We start from the raw sequence: 18,123 nt of genomic DNA on the forward strand, positions 1-18,123 counted from the left end.
TTTTAGAAATGATGGCCAGCAAGTCCTCCCAGATTAGTTGCTATATTCTCAAAGAGCAAATGAAATAGGTGAGCCAGCCACATGAATGTGGAAGAAGAGCATTCTAGGCCATAGACATTATGGGTAAAGGTCCTGAGGCAGGTATATTCATAGAAGAACTAGAGCAGAGTGAATGAGGAAGACGAGGTCAATGAAGGGATCAGAGGTTAAATAATAGTAAGGACTTTTGATTTGATTCCCAGTGAGTTGAGATTCCACTGGAGGTTTTGAGGAGAGAAGTAATAAGATCTGACTTCAATTTTTAAAGGAAATGGACTATAAACTGCTGGTGGTTTACTTTACCATATAGCATAAAAGTCAAATATCAGTGACTTAAACCCATGAAGCCTTGTTTTCCTATCACAAAGAGTAATTTCAGAGGCGGGTGGTTGAATGCCTTATCATGGAAACTCCAGAGTCATCAGGGTCCTGGTTTCCTCCTATTCTTCTGCTTTTCCATTCTAACTAACAAGTAGCATCATGGTCCAAAATAGAGGCTGAAAATGTTGCTGCTATCACATTTACATACCAGCAAGTAGGAAAGAGAAAGAAGGAAGGGAAAATAGGGTGTACTTCCTACTGGGTGATCTCTACTTTTGGAAATTTCTCAGATGTTCTGCAGGGTACTTCTTCCATCTCATGGAAAGCCCTTAGCCACATAGCTATGTCTAGCTACAAAAGTGTTCAGGAAACAGAGTATTTCAGCTGAGTACATTGTTGCCACCAATGAAATTAGGGTTTTGCTACTAACGAAAACAAGGAGTCAGAAACATGGGAACCAAATAAGGGGCAATTTAAGATGGTCTAGGCCAAAAATATGGTAGTTAAGACTAGGTTAGTACCAATGAAGTGTTGCTACATGGGACACATGTTGGAGATCCAGCCGACAGGGTTCACTGATGGGATAGTCATAGGAGGTGAAAGAAAGAAAGAGGTCTTGGATGCCTCCATGGTTTTTGGTCTGAGCCACTGGACGTATACAATTCCAACAAGTGAGATGGAGAATTTCCTCAAACTTTGATTTGTATATATGTTAATATCTATGTGATCGTAATATGTCTCAGACATAAATGATCTGCCCTTCACCTCCTCTCCACTCTCCAACTCTAATCTTACATAATTGACACCCAGATTACCCCACTATACATTTGGCCTCACTGCCAGCATCACTTGTTTTAGAACCAGAAGTTTTAGTCTTTTATATTTACTTTCTAAGTATTTTTTCTTTGGTAATATTACATGTTACTGCCATTAAGTATTCTTCTTCTTTTTTTTTTTCTTGTATTTCACATAACAATCCTAGGCCACTCAATAAGCATTCACAAATTACCTGTTGAACAAAATTTGATGTGTGTCCTTGCCCTGTTCTCATTCTTTCTAGAAGTTATGACCTATATCTCTATAATAAAAACCTGAGTTTCACTCTAGGCAGCTCTGTTTTTTGCCAACAACTCCTGTATCTTATTTGTGTAGAAACCAGAATCTACTACTTAGCCTTACATCCTACCTACTCCTCCTCCCCAAGAGAAAGAGGAGATCCTTCAGATGACTTACTCTCCCTCTCCACAGGATGAGGGTTTGTCCTTCCAAACCTAACTCACTTATCTAAATAATATGAGAGTGAAATATTGCCTAAACCAGAAATACTAAGAAAAAACACTATGGGAAGGTGACAGGTTGGGGCAAGTATTGGGATTGCTCAGATATTTAAATCTTTAAGAGTGGGAAGTCAAATGAATGTTATACTTATCCTGCCTTTCTCCTACACTTTTCTCTCCTTCTGATGCCTCTTCTCCATTTTCAGCCTCTGGTCCTGTCAACACTATTTACCTGGAAGTAACAGTACATCCAGAGATTTAGTAATTCAAGACTTTCAGCTGGGAAACTTCTCCCAAATGGTAGTAGCAATATAAGCCCAAGACCTTTGAATGTCTGAAGGGGAGCCCATCCTCCTGCAGAATTTGATTCATATGGAGAAAGCCCTGGTTAAAGGCCTGCCAAGAGTATCTTTTCTCTGAAATGAGGCTTTAGGTCTGTAATTTTCCCTTGTCATTGCTGGTCCTTAGGTAGTTGATGACTGTCTATAGTGGCATTCCCATAGCCACTAGCTACAAACACACACACACACACACACACACACACACACACAGACAAAGACAGGGCAAGAGCCCAAGCTGACAGACCATTTTATCCCCTAAAGGGCACTAATTAACTGGTTTGACTGAAAACTTCTCCTTGCTATACAAGAGTGAAAAAAATAGCTTCCAGAATAGAGAATAACAAAATGCCTAAATCCTGATTCAGTCTAAAAGAGACAAGTATTAAAATTCCATTAGTTTATCCCCTTTAAAATATTTTATTTTTCCCCTCATGTAACTATGTTCTTACTTTAATAAGAATGAATGTTTGTGTGTTAAATATATTTATAGTAAAGAACAGTGTTTTAGTGCAGAGTTTCATAGATATCCATAACTAATCATATCTCCCAAGTAATTTTCATTTGCCAATGAACAGAAGCACTTTGATAACTATTCCTTATTTTCTGCCACTAAAGTAGGCCATGATTTTTATTCTCATTTAGCAGATAAGGAAAGAAATGCACAAAGAGGTGAAATAACTGACTTAGCCATTTAAAGATGTGGTAGTAGAGCTGAAATTCGAAATCTCAGCCTCTTCCAACTTCCTAAACCCTAGAGCTATATAGCCGGTTTTGCAATAAGAAAGCCTATTTATATGACTTTCCATGGGACCAAGAAGTCAAAACCACAACAGGGTAAAAGCAGGAAGACATTGCTTTCTTGGCAGGGTGTTTCAAAGGCGGCAACGTTAACCAATTTCAGGGTATTTTGCTATATTGTGGGGGCTGTCCTGGATAAGCATGACTAAAAAGTGCTTGAATAAAGGAGCATATTCTTTGAGAACACTGTTAACCTTCTTGTTTTTGAAAAATTAAAATAATCAAGCACTGTGCTTATTATGAGAGTCCAAAGAAAGGCCTTTCACTTTGAACCCTCTGACCACTTCTTCCTTTACATAGTAAAATTTCAGTTTGGTCTGAGGATAAATTGTCAACAAAGTTCTGGAACTTATCCAAAAAGTTTCCCTCCTCCTTCCCTCCTACAAGTGATATAATTACATAAAATAATATCACCAATCTACAAACTCCACAGACCTTTAATGAGCAGTAAGTTGAGGACGCTTGTGTTAGTGTCCAGCAGAAGCGATTGGCCATTCTCCACTGTGACGTTGTCGCCATCTTGTGGCAGCCTTTCAGGAAACCAGCTGTGAGTCCTGGACCATCTCCGGCAGAACTGTAAAGAAAAGTTGCCCTGGAAAACAGACAGCTGGGTTGGTGGGTGGGTTGGTTGCTTGGCTGGTCCATTGCTTCGTTGGTTCACTGGTTTGTTGGTTTGTTGGTCTGTTGGTTCATTCACTGATTTTGGGTGGGATGGTATAAGTATTGAATCAAAATAGAAACTTCTCAAAGAAAGTAAAATTAATTTAAATATTTTAAATGTCTCCATAAAATTGGTTACCTCTCTCTTTTTCATATGACTAAGCTAAACAGGAAAAAATATGAAAGGCAAAATTATATTTGAAGTTCTTCTGTGCCCAGCCCCTGGAATTCTCCAATAACATGCTGGTAATGTTTTCTTACCTTTTTTTTCCCCTGTAGCACAGGCTCCATTCTACCTAAGAGATGAGGTTGATTCCATTTATTTTTACAGACATGTATTGAATCTTGGACAAAAAGTCATAAATAGCCTGGAATAGGGAGAATTAAAATGTTCTGCTTGATGGGTGGCATTTTGCTTTATGTAATTGGTATCATTTTTCACTGGCTCTACTGCCAAGAGTCCCTGTTTTATAGGAACATTCCTCTTCCCAAGTGCTCAGATCTATCCTCCCACTCGGCCTTTTTTGATATTATTGTTGCCTTTCCCCCTGTGTCTGGTGCATCAGGGCTGAACAAAGCCCATGCAGGCATAGGCAGAATGCCGACTGACTTCAGATGACAAGTAAACAGCCTGGAACCTTTGAGTGAGGGGTAGGGAGCCGTACTGACAGAAGGAGCCAGAAAAGGAAGCACTCCCTCTCCATCCCAGCCTTCAGTCCCTCTCTCAGAACTTTGGCTTTCCTGTTAATTTATGGTCACTGTGATGTCATATGTTTTTTAAAACAGGGACATAAAAATCACAGAAAGCAATATTCAGCTCATGCAAGAGGCTGGGAACATGTCTAAATGCCTTGTGAAGTTGTGGAAGTATAATTACGATAAACACAATAAAATCACAATAGAGAAGGTGATTCCTTCAAGGTAATACGTATGACATGTGTAAGCCACTCTCTCCAGTCTTCTTCCCATTTGGATTCCAACCAAATGTGAAGCCCAAGTTCCTATAAAAATAAACCCCCCAGAAGGTCCTCTCATGATGTGTTAGAGGCAGATGGGAAAAGATCATTAGAAGGGAAGGCATGTTTGTAATATCGACAACTACACCTACTCAGAGAATAATGCTCTAGAGTATTTCTGAGACAGAAGATGGAAAATTATGTTGCCAGAAGAGGCATTGCATTTTCCAGAAGAGGATACAGACCCCAAGGTCAACAGTGCTGAGCTGCAGACCCAACACAATCACTGAGAAGGCTTTGCAATTTATTCATTTTCTACATCTGCAAAGAAATAAAAGTCTATGACTCATCACAATTTAAGAGATGGAAAGAAATAAGGCACAGTGATAACCAGTTCCAGTATCACAGAAAAACATATAGGTGACACAGGAGCATCATTGTGAACTGAAGGAACCACGCCTCCATGCTGACTATCTGTAGGCTACAAAAGTAGGAGAGAATTTTAACTCTAGATGATTTCACTATAGGACTAGCTTTAGGTTGGTAAAATAATAAACAGTACTTCTTATAAGGCTACATATATTATACATTCTTATAACCCTTTAATTTACACCTGTAGAATACAGAAAGAGGAAAGGGAGGCAAATCAAAGGAAACTGGAATGAAAGGAGGTGGGGAAAACAGAGATGGTAAAGTAAACTGCAGAACAGGGTGAACCAGGTTATCTGTATTGTCAGCTCAGAGTCCATGATAAAAGGACATTTGAAAAATCTTGGATTTCCAGAAGGCCAGAGATGAAAAGGACTCTAGCAAAATCCTATCCCATAATTTTACAGATGCTATTTTAGGCAGCGTTCCTTAGAGCTTAATAAAATGTAGATTCCTCTAGTGTCATCATATACCTATGAAATCAAAAGCTCAAGAAGTGGGGCCCAGAGATCTACAATTTTAACGATCCCCTCAGATGACACTTCTGCATCAAAATTTAAGGATCAATTCAGGGCAAGGGCTGGAGGGGAAGGAGATACATCTTTAAAAGGAACCAAGAAGTTTTCTCCAAACCAACATCTGAAGCTTAGGATCTTTGGCCAGGATCACCCAAAGACTAGCAAGCTAGGAAGGATGATGTGTTGGTGAACTATAAGAAATATGAAGAATTCAGCAGCATAACTCTTTCTGAGACATTAACCTGGTGGTCAGATCCATAACCCAGTCACAGAACTACGAAGTAAACCAGGGCTCATTACACACGCAGTAAAATGATCTGGAACAACTAGAAATTAGTTACATATTTAAGTGGGTCAGAGGTAGACTATTTCATGGTGTTATCCATTAATTAATTTGAGAACATTTTTAAATTTTTTATGATTAACACAGATATCTGTTATCTAGCTCACAATAAGCTTTAGAGACTTTCTCGCTCTGAAGTACCTGCTTGTGCCATTTGCTGCCTTCCATGTGCTATAACCTCTTGGCCTACCCTGTCAGCCTTCAAAGATTGCTGTACTTGATCCCAACCCAGTAGGTGGAAAGGTCAAATACTGTTATCTCTACTTTTCAGTGGAGAAAGCAAGGGTTCAAAGTGTTTAAATGATGTGTCAAAGTTCACAGTGATGGAGGCAAACTGGAATCACGAAAAGGAAGCATCCATCTGAAGTTTTTCCCTTACTGTGGCCTCTCCTGGGATGCTCTTTCCCAAAAGATCTGCATGGCTCACTCCCTTACTTAATTCCTGCCTCTGCTCAAGTATCACCTCCTTACCTGTATTATTATTTTTAAAAAGCACCCCCAATCATTCCTTCCCCCCTAATAATGCTTCATTCTAGTATTAAATAATACAATTCCTTGCATATTTGGTTATCACTTATTAAGCTTACTCAAATGAAGCAGCGACTTGGTTTGGGTCATTGCTATATCCCCACCTTCCTAAAAGATGTCTAGCACATAGTAGTTGCTCAATAAATGTTTTTGAATAATTTATTAAATGAATCTTATACCTGCTGGTGCCATACATGCTTTTACAGATATCACACACACACACACACACACACACACACACCCCTCTTCCTAATGCAATAGGTGAATACACAGGTGCTAAGACCTTAAAAATGCTATATCCCCTAGGTCTTCTCAGACATTTACATTCCTTTTCATGTTTTCAAGCTCCATTTAAACATATAAACATAAACCAAATGATGAATAGTGCTACTTAATTGGAACCTGAGACTCAAATTCGATCTCATAAAATTGTTCGCCAATTTTTTCTTTTGCCTTAAGTTTCTCTAGTCAATGTGGCCAATGTCAAATGAATACAGGTGTTTAAGCATTCAGTTTCAAGAGACCTAAGCTTCTTTGTGCCCTGAATTCCCCTTACTATAACAAAGATATCTTGAGATGTATAAATGCTTATTGATGTACTCTTGCTTTTACACAAAATAATGACTAAATACTAAAAAATCTAAAAATTAGTGCAGCCTCCACTGCTTACCAGCTACCTGGGGAAGTAGAAGAGTGGTATATCTCTATGATTGCAAGTTATATCAGTGTAATCCATTGATTACATGCACGTTGCCATAAGAATTTTAGCTCTCCTACATTTTCAGTTAACAGAGCTGGCGGTATCATTCCCTCCCAGGAAAATCCTCCATGAAACAGTAAGGATGGCTCACCTTCCAACATTTTCATCCTCCAATCCGTGTCACTTTGATTCAATCAAGAAAAAAAAAATGCCAACAGCATTGATTAAAGATTTTGTCAATATATTTGAGAATGTCTCTGTTGATACCAACATATTTTTGGTGAAGGCCATGTTCTGTGTCAACAACCCAGCTTACTTCCACCTAATATAAGCTCTTCCCTCTATAGTTCCCATGATGCCCAGCCTTTAGCTTTAGTGTTCTTCCTGGAGATAAACACATCACTCATTCTTATTCTGCAGATGAAGAAAATCATTTCCTCATAGGCATATGGGGGCAGGTGTGAAAACAGAGATACAAGAATTGCCCAGAACATGACCTCGTCTTTGCATATAGCCCCAAATAAACCCAAAAAAAGCAAGAAAAAAACTTTCCTCCCTCAGCTATGAAGCTTATGCAATTTGTTTTCTTCTTACAGCACGTCAGCACTTCTCTGAACTTCAGGGAATGTGCAGTGTCTGCAAATCTTACATGTCACCTTAAATGTACTTGCAACACCACCAGAGTTATCTTGAAAGAAGTCATTGATCAGCAAGTTGGAACACCCGGCAAAGCAAAGACCTATTTGTGAGTGTATGCATTGAGCTGGGGTGGCAGAGGAGGTGGGGTATGGGAATCTCTCTAACCACAGTGTCTCCTGACTGACAAGGACAAGAAAGAACTGTGCTGACACCTCACTAGAATGTCTTCTTCCTTAGCATCCAAATCCTGGAAATAGGAAAAGACAAGTCCCTGTAACCATTTTCTCCACTCTGTATCCTTCTTTATTTTCTCCAAAGCACTCATCTCTACCTAATACAGCGTATACTGGTTTATAATCAGTCAACCCCTAATAGAATATAAGCTTCACAAGAGTGTCTTGGTTTTCTCCTGTATCCCTAGTACCTACAACAATGCCCAGCATCTATTGGCTACCCCAAAAATATGTCTGAATGAATAAATGGTCAGCTCTTATTTGGACTTATGATGCCATAATGAAAAATACCTTAATAACTGAAATAATATGACATGAAGCTTTAATTTAATTTTATTCAGTTCTTCTTTACATTGAAATGTTTTAATTTTTATGAAACCAACTTTATTTACCTTTTTGTGACATTCTTCATTACATTATAGATAAAACATCCTCTTTCATCCTGACATAAATATCACTTAATTGTCCTTCTTGATTGGTGGGTTTTATATTTGCATGTTACTCCTCAACTAACTTACAATTTATGTTGATGGAAAGTTTTATACTTTTTGTTTGTTTTTATTCCTTGCTTTTTTCCCCAAAATAGCTGAGTGTCTTCGTACTATTCATTAAATAACATTTATTCTCCCAATTAATACTCTTGGCTATTTTAACAGTTGAATTATAATGTTGGATGATATTTAAACCTATCGGCCAATTAAAATCCCAAATCCTTTTGTATGAGCTAATATAAAGGCGTTTCTCACAAAAAAAAAAAAAAGTGACCTCATTCTTGTTCTTAAGGTACTTACATTATCATTTAGAAAAATACAAATAGCCAGATAATTAAAGTGTGATTGATTCAATAATTAAAGGCATAACCAAGATGCTATGGGAGTTCAGAGGATTAGATGGCTGACCATGGTGGAGACAGCCTTACAGGGGAAATCAAGTGTATTAAACATCACTTTCTCTTTTTAATCTGGACACAACAGATAACACAAGGTGAGATTATTTCAGCTGATTATAAAACAAAAGATAGTGTAGAAAAGTCAACTATCTACAAATCCAGGATTATGAATAGAGCCCCTAACCTATAATCTAATAACTCTTTAGGGAGCAAAAAGGAAATTGAATTAGTTTGGCATAATTTATTCTTACTGACCTCATGCAGGCTCTAAGTGATCACTTTCTTTTCTCGGTGGTTATAAACCCCTCATGATTACAAGATAACATGAGAATGTCCTTCCACACTGCACTGTGTAGCACATTGACTACTCAAAGAAATGTCAACAGTGCTTTTTGTCAGAGATTCCTGCCCAGTTCAAACTGACCCTTTCTCATCATTAGAAAACCGGGCAATTCATTGTCTTATCTCTCGGTTCTACACACTTCCTATCCTCTGCGATTTCTCAAAGATTGCTGACACTACCTCAGTGCTTCATATATCTAAGTTATTAGCACTCTTAAGCTTCAGAGGATTTTCAAAGTCTGCAGACAGGACAAATTTACAGTCTTCTTTTATCCTTTCCTCTATTTGAATCTTCAAATCTCCTCTAATAGCATCTCTTCTGAATTTTAAGTCCAAAGACCTTTCCACTTGTGGGAGAAAAAAAAATGATAATGATAGCTGCTGATTATTGAATGTCTCTAATGTCTCAAGCACAATGCTATACATTTTACTTACAGTATCACTAATCCTTATGTAAACCCTGAATATCTGAGACAGGTCTCAGTTAATTTAGAAAGTTTATTTTGCCAAGGTTGAGGATGCATGCCCATGACACCGCCTCAGCAGGTCCTGATGACATGTGCCCAAGGTGGTTGGGACACAGCTTGGTTTTATACATTTTAGGGAGACATGACACATCAATCAATATATGTAAGATGTACCTTGGTTCCATCTGGGACAACTCGAAGCGGGGAGGGGACTTCCAGGTCACAGGGAGACGAGAGACAAATGATTGCATTACATTCTTTTAAGTTTCCGATTAGCTTTTTCGAAGGAGGCAATCAGATCTGCATCTATCTCTGCGAGCAGAGGGATGACTTTGACTAGAATGGGAGGCAGGTTTGCCCTAAGTAGTTCCCAGCTTGACTTTTCCCTTTAGCTTAGTGATTTGGGACTCCCCAAGATTTATTTTCCTTTCATACTTGTAACTAAAAAATGTAGGTATTACTCTTTCCACGTAAAGTTTAATTAATAATAATGGCCAACACTTACTGGGTGCACTTAACAGGCATTATCTCATTTTATTACACACTCATTTCAGACTACTTTACAGGAATTACAGAGTAGATGGATCCCTGCCTTCAACAAATGTTTATTTAGCACCCACTACACACCAGGCACAAAACAAATGCCTGACCTCATGGAGCTTATACTTTAGGGAGATAACAGGTGAAATATATAAAACTAATAGTGTGCTGTGACAGAAAAAAGAAACAGGGTGAAGTGGATCAGAAGTGCCAGGCTGGAAAGAGCTATTTGATATGGAGTGATCAGGGACTTCCCTGATTGGACTGGGTTGGGATTAGAGCAGAGAAATAGAGTATGAGTCGGAGGTTATCCAGGGAGGACCTTGAAGAAGGAGTGTGTTCAGAGCACTGCAGGTGCAGCAAGAAGGACAGATAGGGCGGCTGGCCCTGGAGAAAGGAACGCTGTCCAGCCAGATGGTCTTTCTACTGATGCAACCAGAAACACTGCACAAAGACCTGGGCAGACATCAAATTCGTCATATGTCATAGAAAAAAGAATCAAGTAAAACACTCAGTAACATATAACGAGGTCAGCAAACTACAGTCCACAACCCACTATTTTGATATTGGCACATGGCACATGGCATGACAATTCATTTACATATTGTTGGTGACTGGTTTCAGTTTGTGACAGAGGCAACACGACCCACAAAGCCTAAAATATTTACTATCTGGCTCTTTATAGGAAAAGTTTGGGGACCCCTGGTATATTCTATTTCATACTATACTATCAGTATAGTACCTACAATATGCTCAGTATAGTATATCTATAGTACATCAGTATTAAAACATGTGCAAAATGGAACTTTCTGTAATTGAAAATAAGTAATTATAATACAGCTACCTGAGAGTTGATGGACTGCAAGCAAAAACATCTTAGTAAAGGATATACATTAAAGTACTGGAAAGTTATTCAATTCTTTCCGTTTTTCAGTACACAATAAGCCAAATCTCAGAAAGCCACAGAAAGGCAAGTGGAAGTGTGGGAAGATGTGTGTGTGTGTGTGCCACTCATGCACTCACACGCATGCACATGAATACACACACACACACACACACACACACAGAGCCAAATCAGAAGATTGACAGATACATGCTAGCCTTTTTCACAGAGCTGACACACTGCCATTTAACCAGCGAGCATACAGCACGTGTTTGTGTTCCCAGTCACTATTAAGAGACAAGGTTAACATTTTAAGTGATGGACTACAACATGTTATTTCCCCATGCAATGGACCCGTGACTGCACCGCCTTCGAAAACACTTAATTTCAGTGATTGAATACACAGGAGCGTACTTTCCCTGCTATGAACGTTTGACAGCTCCTCAGTTTCATATACCAGGAAACCTTTTTTTTCCTCCTTTGCTTTTTTTCCTCTCTTTACACCTGAAGGGAAGCAAAATGAATATGTGGTGGCAGAGGAAAAAGGAAGAAGCCCAGAGAATGAAAACCAGCTTATAAGCTTCAGTGTATTTTAAAATAAAAGTATTCACTGCCATCTGCTCTAATTACTTCTAATGTTTGGGCTACCATCTTCATACAATAGAAATAATGATCTCCTCAAGGGCAAAAAAAAAATTTTTTTACGGAAACAAACAAAAGTTGATTACATTTAGCTCCCAGGCTAAAGAAGCATCAAGCTACTTTGTAGTGAACAATCAATTAGGAGAATGGGTAGGTCTCAGATTAACACTAACAAATTAGGTCCCCTTGGTGGTTCCTTCCCTTTTCTTCTTTTCCTGCCTCTTTGGACGAGCTGTGCTCACAGCTCACAGAGGGCGAACAGCTGACTAGGCATATTTCTGGGTCTAGGGTTATTCCACACAAATTCCTTACATTTTGATCAGAACCAGATAAGGCCAAGTCTTCTCCCTGTCTTCTTGTTGACATTATACATGTCCCAAGTTTAATACTGAATATAGGGCTGGGTATTCTACCAAGACTTCGAATTACTTCATGGAGTAAACTGCTTAGGGGCCACCCCAGACCTGAACTCCTCTAACGCAGCTAGAGCCCACTTAGCCTCAGTAAAGTCACCAGGAACAGAAATGATCCAGGCCAGGTCCATTCCTTAGACTTAAGTGAAATATCATGGAGCCCAGGAAGACATGGAACAGATTTCTACAATGCCAGCAGGAGAAACATCACTTTCACAAAGGCTGAGTCTAGTGACCTTCTCAAGTCCTCAAATTCAAACATACTACTTGTATGAAGCAGAATTCTGAGATGTCCTAGGATTCTGACCCCCTGGTGTACACACACTGCATAGTCCTCTCCCCTTCAGCAGAAGCAGAGCCTGTGAATACGATGGGCTATCATCACTCCCATGATTAGGTTATGTTATATGGTAATGTTATAGAATTATGCAGATATAATTAAAGTGAGAGATCAGCTGACTTTGAGTTATTCAAAAGGGAGACAGCCTTTACCTAATCAGGTGAGTCCTTAAGAGACAGATTCTCCCACTGGCCTTGAAGGAGCAACCTGCCACGCGGCTTGGAGGAGACCATGTGGCTAGGACCCAAGAACAGCCTTTAATTGCTGAAAGTGTTCGCAGCCAACAGCCAGCAAGAAAATGAGGACCCAAATCCTGTATTCACAAGGAACTGTCTTTCACTGACAACTTGAATGAACTTGGAGGAAGACCTTGAATTCCAGATGACAAAGTAGCCAGACTGACACTTTGATTTCAGCCTTGAGAGACTTTGAGCACAGAACCCATCTACTCTGTGCCCGGACCTTTTTTTTAAAATTTTTAATAGATTTAGAGGGTACAAGTGCAGTTTTGTTGCATGGATGGATTGCATAGTGGTAAAGTCTGGGTTTTTAGTGTAACTAACACCTGAAGAGTGTACATTGTGCCCATTAAGTAATTTCTTGTCCCTCACTTCCCTTCCCACCCTCGCACCCTTCTAAGCCTCCAGTGTCTATTGTTCCACTATGTCCATGTGTACACATTATTTAGCTCCCACTTATAAGTGAGAATGTATGGAATTTGACTTTCTGAGTTACTTCACTTAAGATAATGGTTCCATCCAGGTTGCTGCAAAAGCCAAGATTTCACTCTTTTTTATTGCTGAGTAGAATTCTTTACATACATTGGAATGTATGTAAAGAAAATTCAACACATTTTCTTTATCCAGTCATTTGTCAATGGAAACTTAGGTTGATTCCATATCTTTGCTATTGTAAACAGTGCTGAGATAATCACATGAATGCAGGTATCTTTTGATATAAAAATTTCTTTTCCTTTGGGTAGATATCCAAGGTGGGATTGCTAGATCAAATGGTACTTCTATTTTTAGTTCTTTGAGAAATCACCAAACTGTTTTCCATAAAGGTTCTACTAATTTACATTCCCACCAACAGTGTATAAATGCTCCCTTTTCTCAGCATCCTCACCAACATCTGTTATAGTTAGACTTTTTAATAAGAGCCATTCTGACTGGCATAATATGGTATCCACTGTGGTTTTAATTTCCATTCATCTGATGATTACTAATGCTGAGCATTTTTTCATATAGTTATTTGACATTTGTGTGTCTTCTTCTAAAAATGTCTGTTCGCATCCTTTGCCTACTTTTTAATAGGGTTATTCTGGCGTGTTTTGTTTTGTTTTGTTTTTATTCAGTTGTTTGAGCTCCTTGCAGATACGGGATATGAGTCCTTTGTTGTATGCACAGTTTGCAAATATTTTCTGCTATTCTGCAGGTTGTCTGTTCATTCTATTGATTACTTATTTTGCTGTGCAGATTTTTAGTTTTACTAGGTCATACTTGTCTATTTTTGGTTTTGTTGCATTTGCTTTTGAGGTTTTGGTCATAAATTCTTTGCTGAGGCCAATATCCAAAAAAAGTTTTTCCTAGGTTTTCTTCTAGAATTTTTATACTTTCTGGTATTACATTTAAGTCTTCAATCCATCTCGAGTTAATTTTTGTTTAAGGTGAAATATAGAGGTCCAGTTTCATTCTTCTGCATATGGCAGTCCAATTTCACCAGCACCACTTATTGAGTAGGGTGACCTTTCCCCACTCTATGTTTTTGTTTGCTTTGTCAAAGATTAGTTGGTTGTAGGCATGTGAGTTTATTTCTGGGTTGTCTATTCTATTCCATTGATCTATGTGTCTATTGTAATACCAGTACCATGCTGTTTCAATGACCATAGCCTTGTAGTACAATTCGAAGTCAGGTATTATGATACCTCCAGCTTTGTTCTTTTCGCTTACGATTGCTTTGGCTAATTGGGCACTTGTTTGGTTCCATATGAATTTTAGGATGTTTTTCTAACTCCGCAAAAAATGATGTTGGCATTTTGATAGGAACTCCATGCAATCTGTAGATTGCTTTTAATCCATGAGCGTGAGATGTTTTTCCATTTGTTTGTGTCATCCACAATTTCTTTCATCAATGTTTTATAGTTTTCCTTGTAGAGATCTTTCACCTCCTTGGTTAAATATATTCCTAAGTATTTTATTTGGTTTTGTATGTGCCCAGACTTTTGATCTACAGGACCACAGATAATAAATCGGCATTGTTTTAGGCCACTAAGATGATGGTCATTTGTTATGCAGCAACAGAAAATTAATATGCCACCATAAGGACCTTCTTGAGAGAACAATTTTCAGAGAACATGTTTAGGTTTTTCCCTCTTTATTAAAGTTACTGCTCAAAAGCATAAATAACGGCAAGAAAGGTGGGATGCCAGTGCTAGGCAGAAGGACAGGTCATTCTCTCACTGCATAAACTCTCCTCACACAGGACATGCAACGTGGAATTTTTCAATTTATGATGCCAAAAAATGTAAAGTAAGACCTGATGCAGACCTTTCTTTTGCTCAGGAAGAATTACGACTACCAAAGATATACAGTGAATACCACAAGGACTTCTATGTAGTCACCAATACTCACTCTATAGGCTGAAGGAATGAAAACTTTCTGATGCTGAACACAGCCAGGGTATGTGTCCCTAGGGAGATAATGAAGTTTTTTGTTTTTTTTTTTTTTGGGGGGGGGGTTGTTTGTTTGTTTTTGTTTTCACAGGGTTTTACTCTGCACCCAGGCTGGAATGAAGTGGTGCAGTCTCAAATCACTGCAGACTCAACCTCCTGGGCTCAAGCAATCCTCCCACCCCAGCCTCCTGAGTAGCTGGGACTACATGCACATACCACCACACCCAGCTAATTTTTGTATATTTCTGTAGAGACAAGGTTTTGCCATGTTTCCCTGGCTGGTCCCAAGCTCCTGAGCTCAAGCAATCCATCCAGCTCTGACTCCCTAAGTGCTGGGATTACAGATGTGAGCCAACTTGTACCCAGCCCAATATGAAGAATTTTTAAAGGCCCATATTCTGACTCTACATCTGAGAATGATATCTGAATATAATTGGTATTAAAAACACTACTCTTCCACTAGCATTGTTTCCTGAGAAAAGAAGATTTTCTTTTTTTTTTTTTTTTTTATTTCTCACTTTAATAAAAGAAAGAAAGATAAGGCAACATATTTCAGGGAAAAGCCAAGCTCAGAAACAAGAGAAACTCATTCTGTACCCAGTATCTTCACTAGCCTTGACTAAATAACTTTTTCCTAGTTCTTTAAGCTTCAGGTTCAATGTACTTTTTAGAGAGAAAAAGAAATTCATTTGTTTATCCTCAAAGCAGTGTCATGTGTTCTTAAGCTTTCTGCATGTATTGCCTGGTATTTGATAATGTGCAAGGTTATTTGTGTTAATGCTAATACTGCAAAATTATCAATTCCACCTGAAGAATGAGGAAACCCAGAAAGATGTGTCAGAGGTGGGGATGAAACCTCAATAACCTAGAATTTGAGAAACTTGCCTGTGCACTCTGATGCAGATGCTTTCCTTACACAAGCAGATTTTGTTGAATAAAACCGTCACCCTATTCTTTGTGAACAATCACTGGGTGCTCACTCTGAGCCAGGAACTGTGGGACCTAGCCTTGTCTCCATGAATGCATAATTGAATTTCTAAGCTCTTAGAGCCCGGTTTGAAATGCATTGTTCCCTTTAGCCCAAACACATCCGCCACACATTGTCCCTTTTCTGCCAAACCCTGTTTATTGGTTCCAAATGCAATGAATCATTTACTGACTTGAGCAACATTAGAGGTAAACACCAAGGTTAAAATGTAGAGATAATTGAATAACACACCAACTACCAGTAACAGCAGTCCAGGCAAAAGAGGAAATAGATCCAGAGATTTCAGAAAGGGCAATCTGATAGGAACCCTCCATGTCAGGATCAAAACCGGATGCCACTTTGACATGAGAAAAAACATCTGCATTTTATTTTTTTCAAAATTGTATATTCCAGTTATTAATACGGGAAGAAGCAGCGAGCAAGCAGGTGGTAATATAATTTAAATACCCCAGTGATTAAAAATAAAACATCCAAAAATCAACTATCATGTATTTAGTATATCAAAACAGTGGTATAAAGCTGGGTTTTTAAAAAATATATGTATATAATTTATTGCTTTCACTGTTGATGAAGAAGATTAATAAAATACATGCATTTCTTTTGCAGTACACTCTTCTTTGGAGAAAACTCCAGAAAGCAAACATTATCCAAAGCCCTTCTAAAAAATCATAAAGCTCAATATAACTTCCATATAACAAAATGCACTTTAACCATTTACTTTACAGTCACCTGGAATTCATTGTATACAATTCACATAATGTCTAAAATTGGGTATATAACATGTACACATACGTTTATACAAAATTTCCTTTTTATGTGTCCTCAAAGGCAGAAAACTCAGAATCTTTGGTGAATACTTAGCAATCCACAGCCATAGTTTTTCCCAGGAAGCCCCTCAAAGTTTGGAAACCCAAAAGCCACACAGACCCTTATGAAACAAGACTTCAAGCGCAATAATTAACTACCTTGGGATTCAAGGCTGAATTTACTCAATAAACCATACTGAAAGTTTATCAGAGGCCACAACACCTCTCAGAAACATGTGCAAAATACATTTTCCAGAATTCTCCCAACTTTGGGGAATTATGCCCCTGCCAAAAATGAATTGTTCAACTTGCTGAGGATTAATTATTTATGTGGATCTGTTTTGCTTTAAGAAAATAGAGATTTCTTCTTTCCCCATTTTCCCAACTGGAGGAAACATAGCTCCCAAGAAGTCTCTGTGTTATAGTCCAGGGTTACTGAAAGCTTAGCTATTGGTTCCAATATCTCATTTTATAAATGTGAAACTCAGTGACTGATACAAGATTACCCAATGAATTGAACAGGGGTAGGTCAGGACAAACACCAAATCAAATCAAGTGATTTTTGGTCTTTTAAATTTTTCTTGATAGAGCAATCACTATTCATCCCAGTACGGATGAATCACATTACAGACCCCATGAAAAAGGGGGCAAGCAAGAAGCACAGCTTTCTATTATTCTACCATTTCCCACTCATTGATAACTTTCTGATATTCCCCCTCCAGAAGAAGTTTCCTTTACCTGGGATGTACCTAAAGTAGTGTTTGTTTGTTTGTTTTAGAAAATTTTGAAAGAAAGAAAAAAAAAAACAATTTTTAATCCATCACCATAAGCCAGAAAGACTTAATTTACCTTCTTCCTCCCTTCTTACACTTAGCCTCTCTGCAGGTCTTCAAGCTTCTCATGTGGGCAAACCAAAGCAAACTTAAACCATGCTTAAAGAATTATTTTAAACCTTTTGAACAGCTTGAGAATATTTAATGACAATGTAATAGGCATACACTGTTGAAAGCTTGCCCTGTTCCCTAAGCAACCAAGATGATAAGAAGATACCCGTAGTATGTTTAGAGGATAGGAGGTCAATTTAGAAAATAAATGAAGCTTAACCTGGGTAGAGTTGGAGACCATTATTCTAAGTGAAGTAACTCAGGAATGGAAAACCAAACATTATATGTTCTCACTCATAAGTGGGAGCTAAGCTATGAGGATGCAAAAGTGTAAGAACGGCACAATGGCCTTTGAGGACTCGGGGAAAAGGGCGGGAGGGGGTGAGGGATAAAAGACTACACACATTGGGTAGAGTACACACTGTTTGAGTGAGGGGTGCACCAAAATCTCAGAAATCACCACTACAGAATGTATT

At 38.5% G+C, this 18,123-nt stretch overlaps 1 protein-coding gene across 1 annotated transcript in view; it reads right to left on the minus strand.

Moving 5' to 3' along the window:
- Positions 1 to 18,123, minus strand: part of PKHD1 (PKHD1 ciliary IPT domain containing fibrocystin/polyductin) — a 455,948-nt gene that overhangs the window by 324,666 nt on the left and 113,159 nt on the right. The window contains 1 exon segment of the mRNA XM_007972274.3: positions 3,212 to 3,368. Coding sequence (XP_007970465.3) covers positions 3,212 to 3,368 — 157 coding nt within the window.

The sequence above is a fragment of the Chlorocebus sabaeus genome, chromosome 17, assembly GCF_047675955.1.
Source record: "Chlorocebus sabaeus isolate Y175 chromosome 17, mChlSab1.0.hap1, whole genome shotgun sequence".
In the NCBI taxonomy this organism is placed as follows: domain Eukaryota; kingdom Metazoa; phylum Chordata; class Mammalia; order Primates; family Cercopithecidae; genus Chlorocebus; species Chlorocebus sabaeus.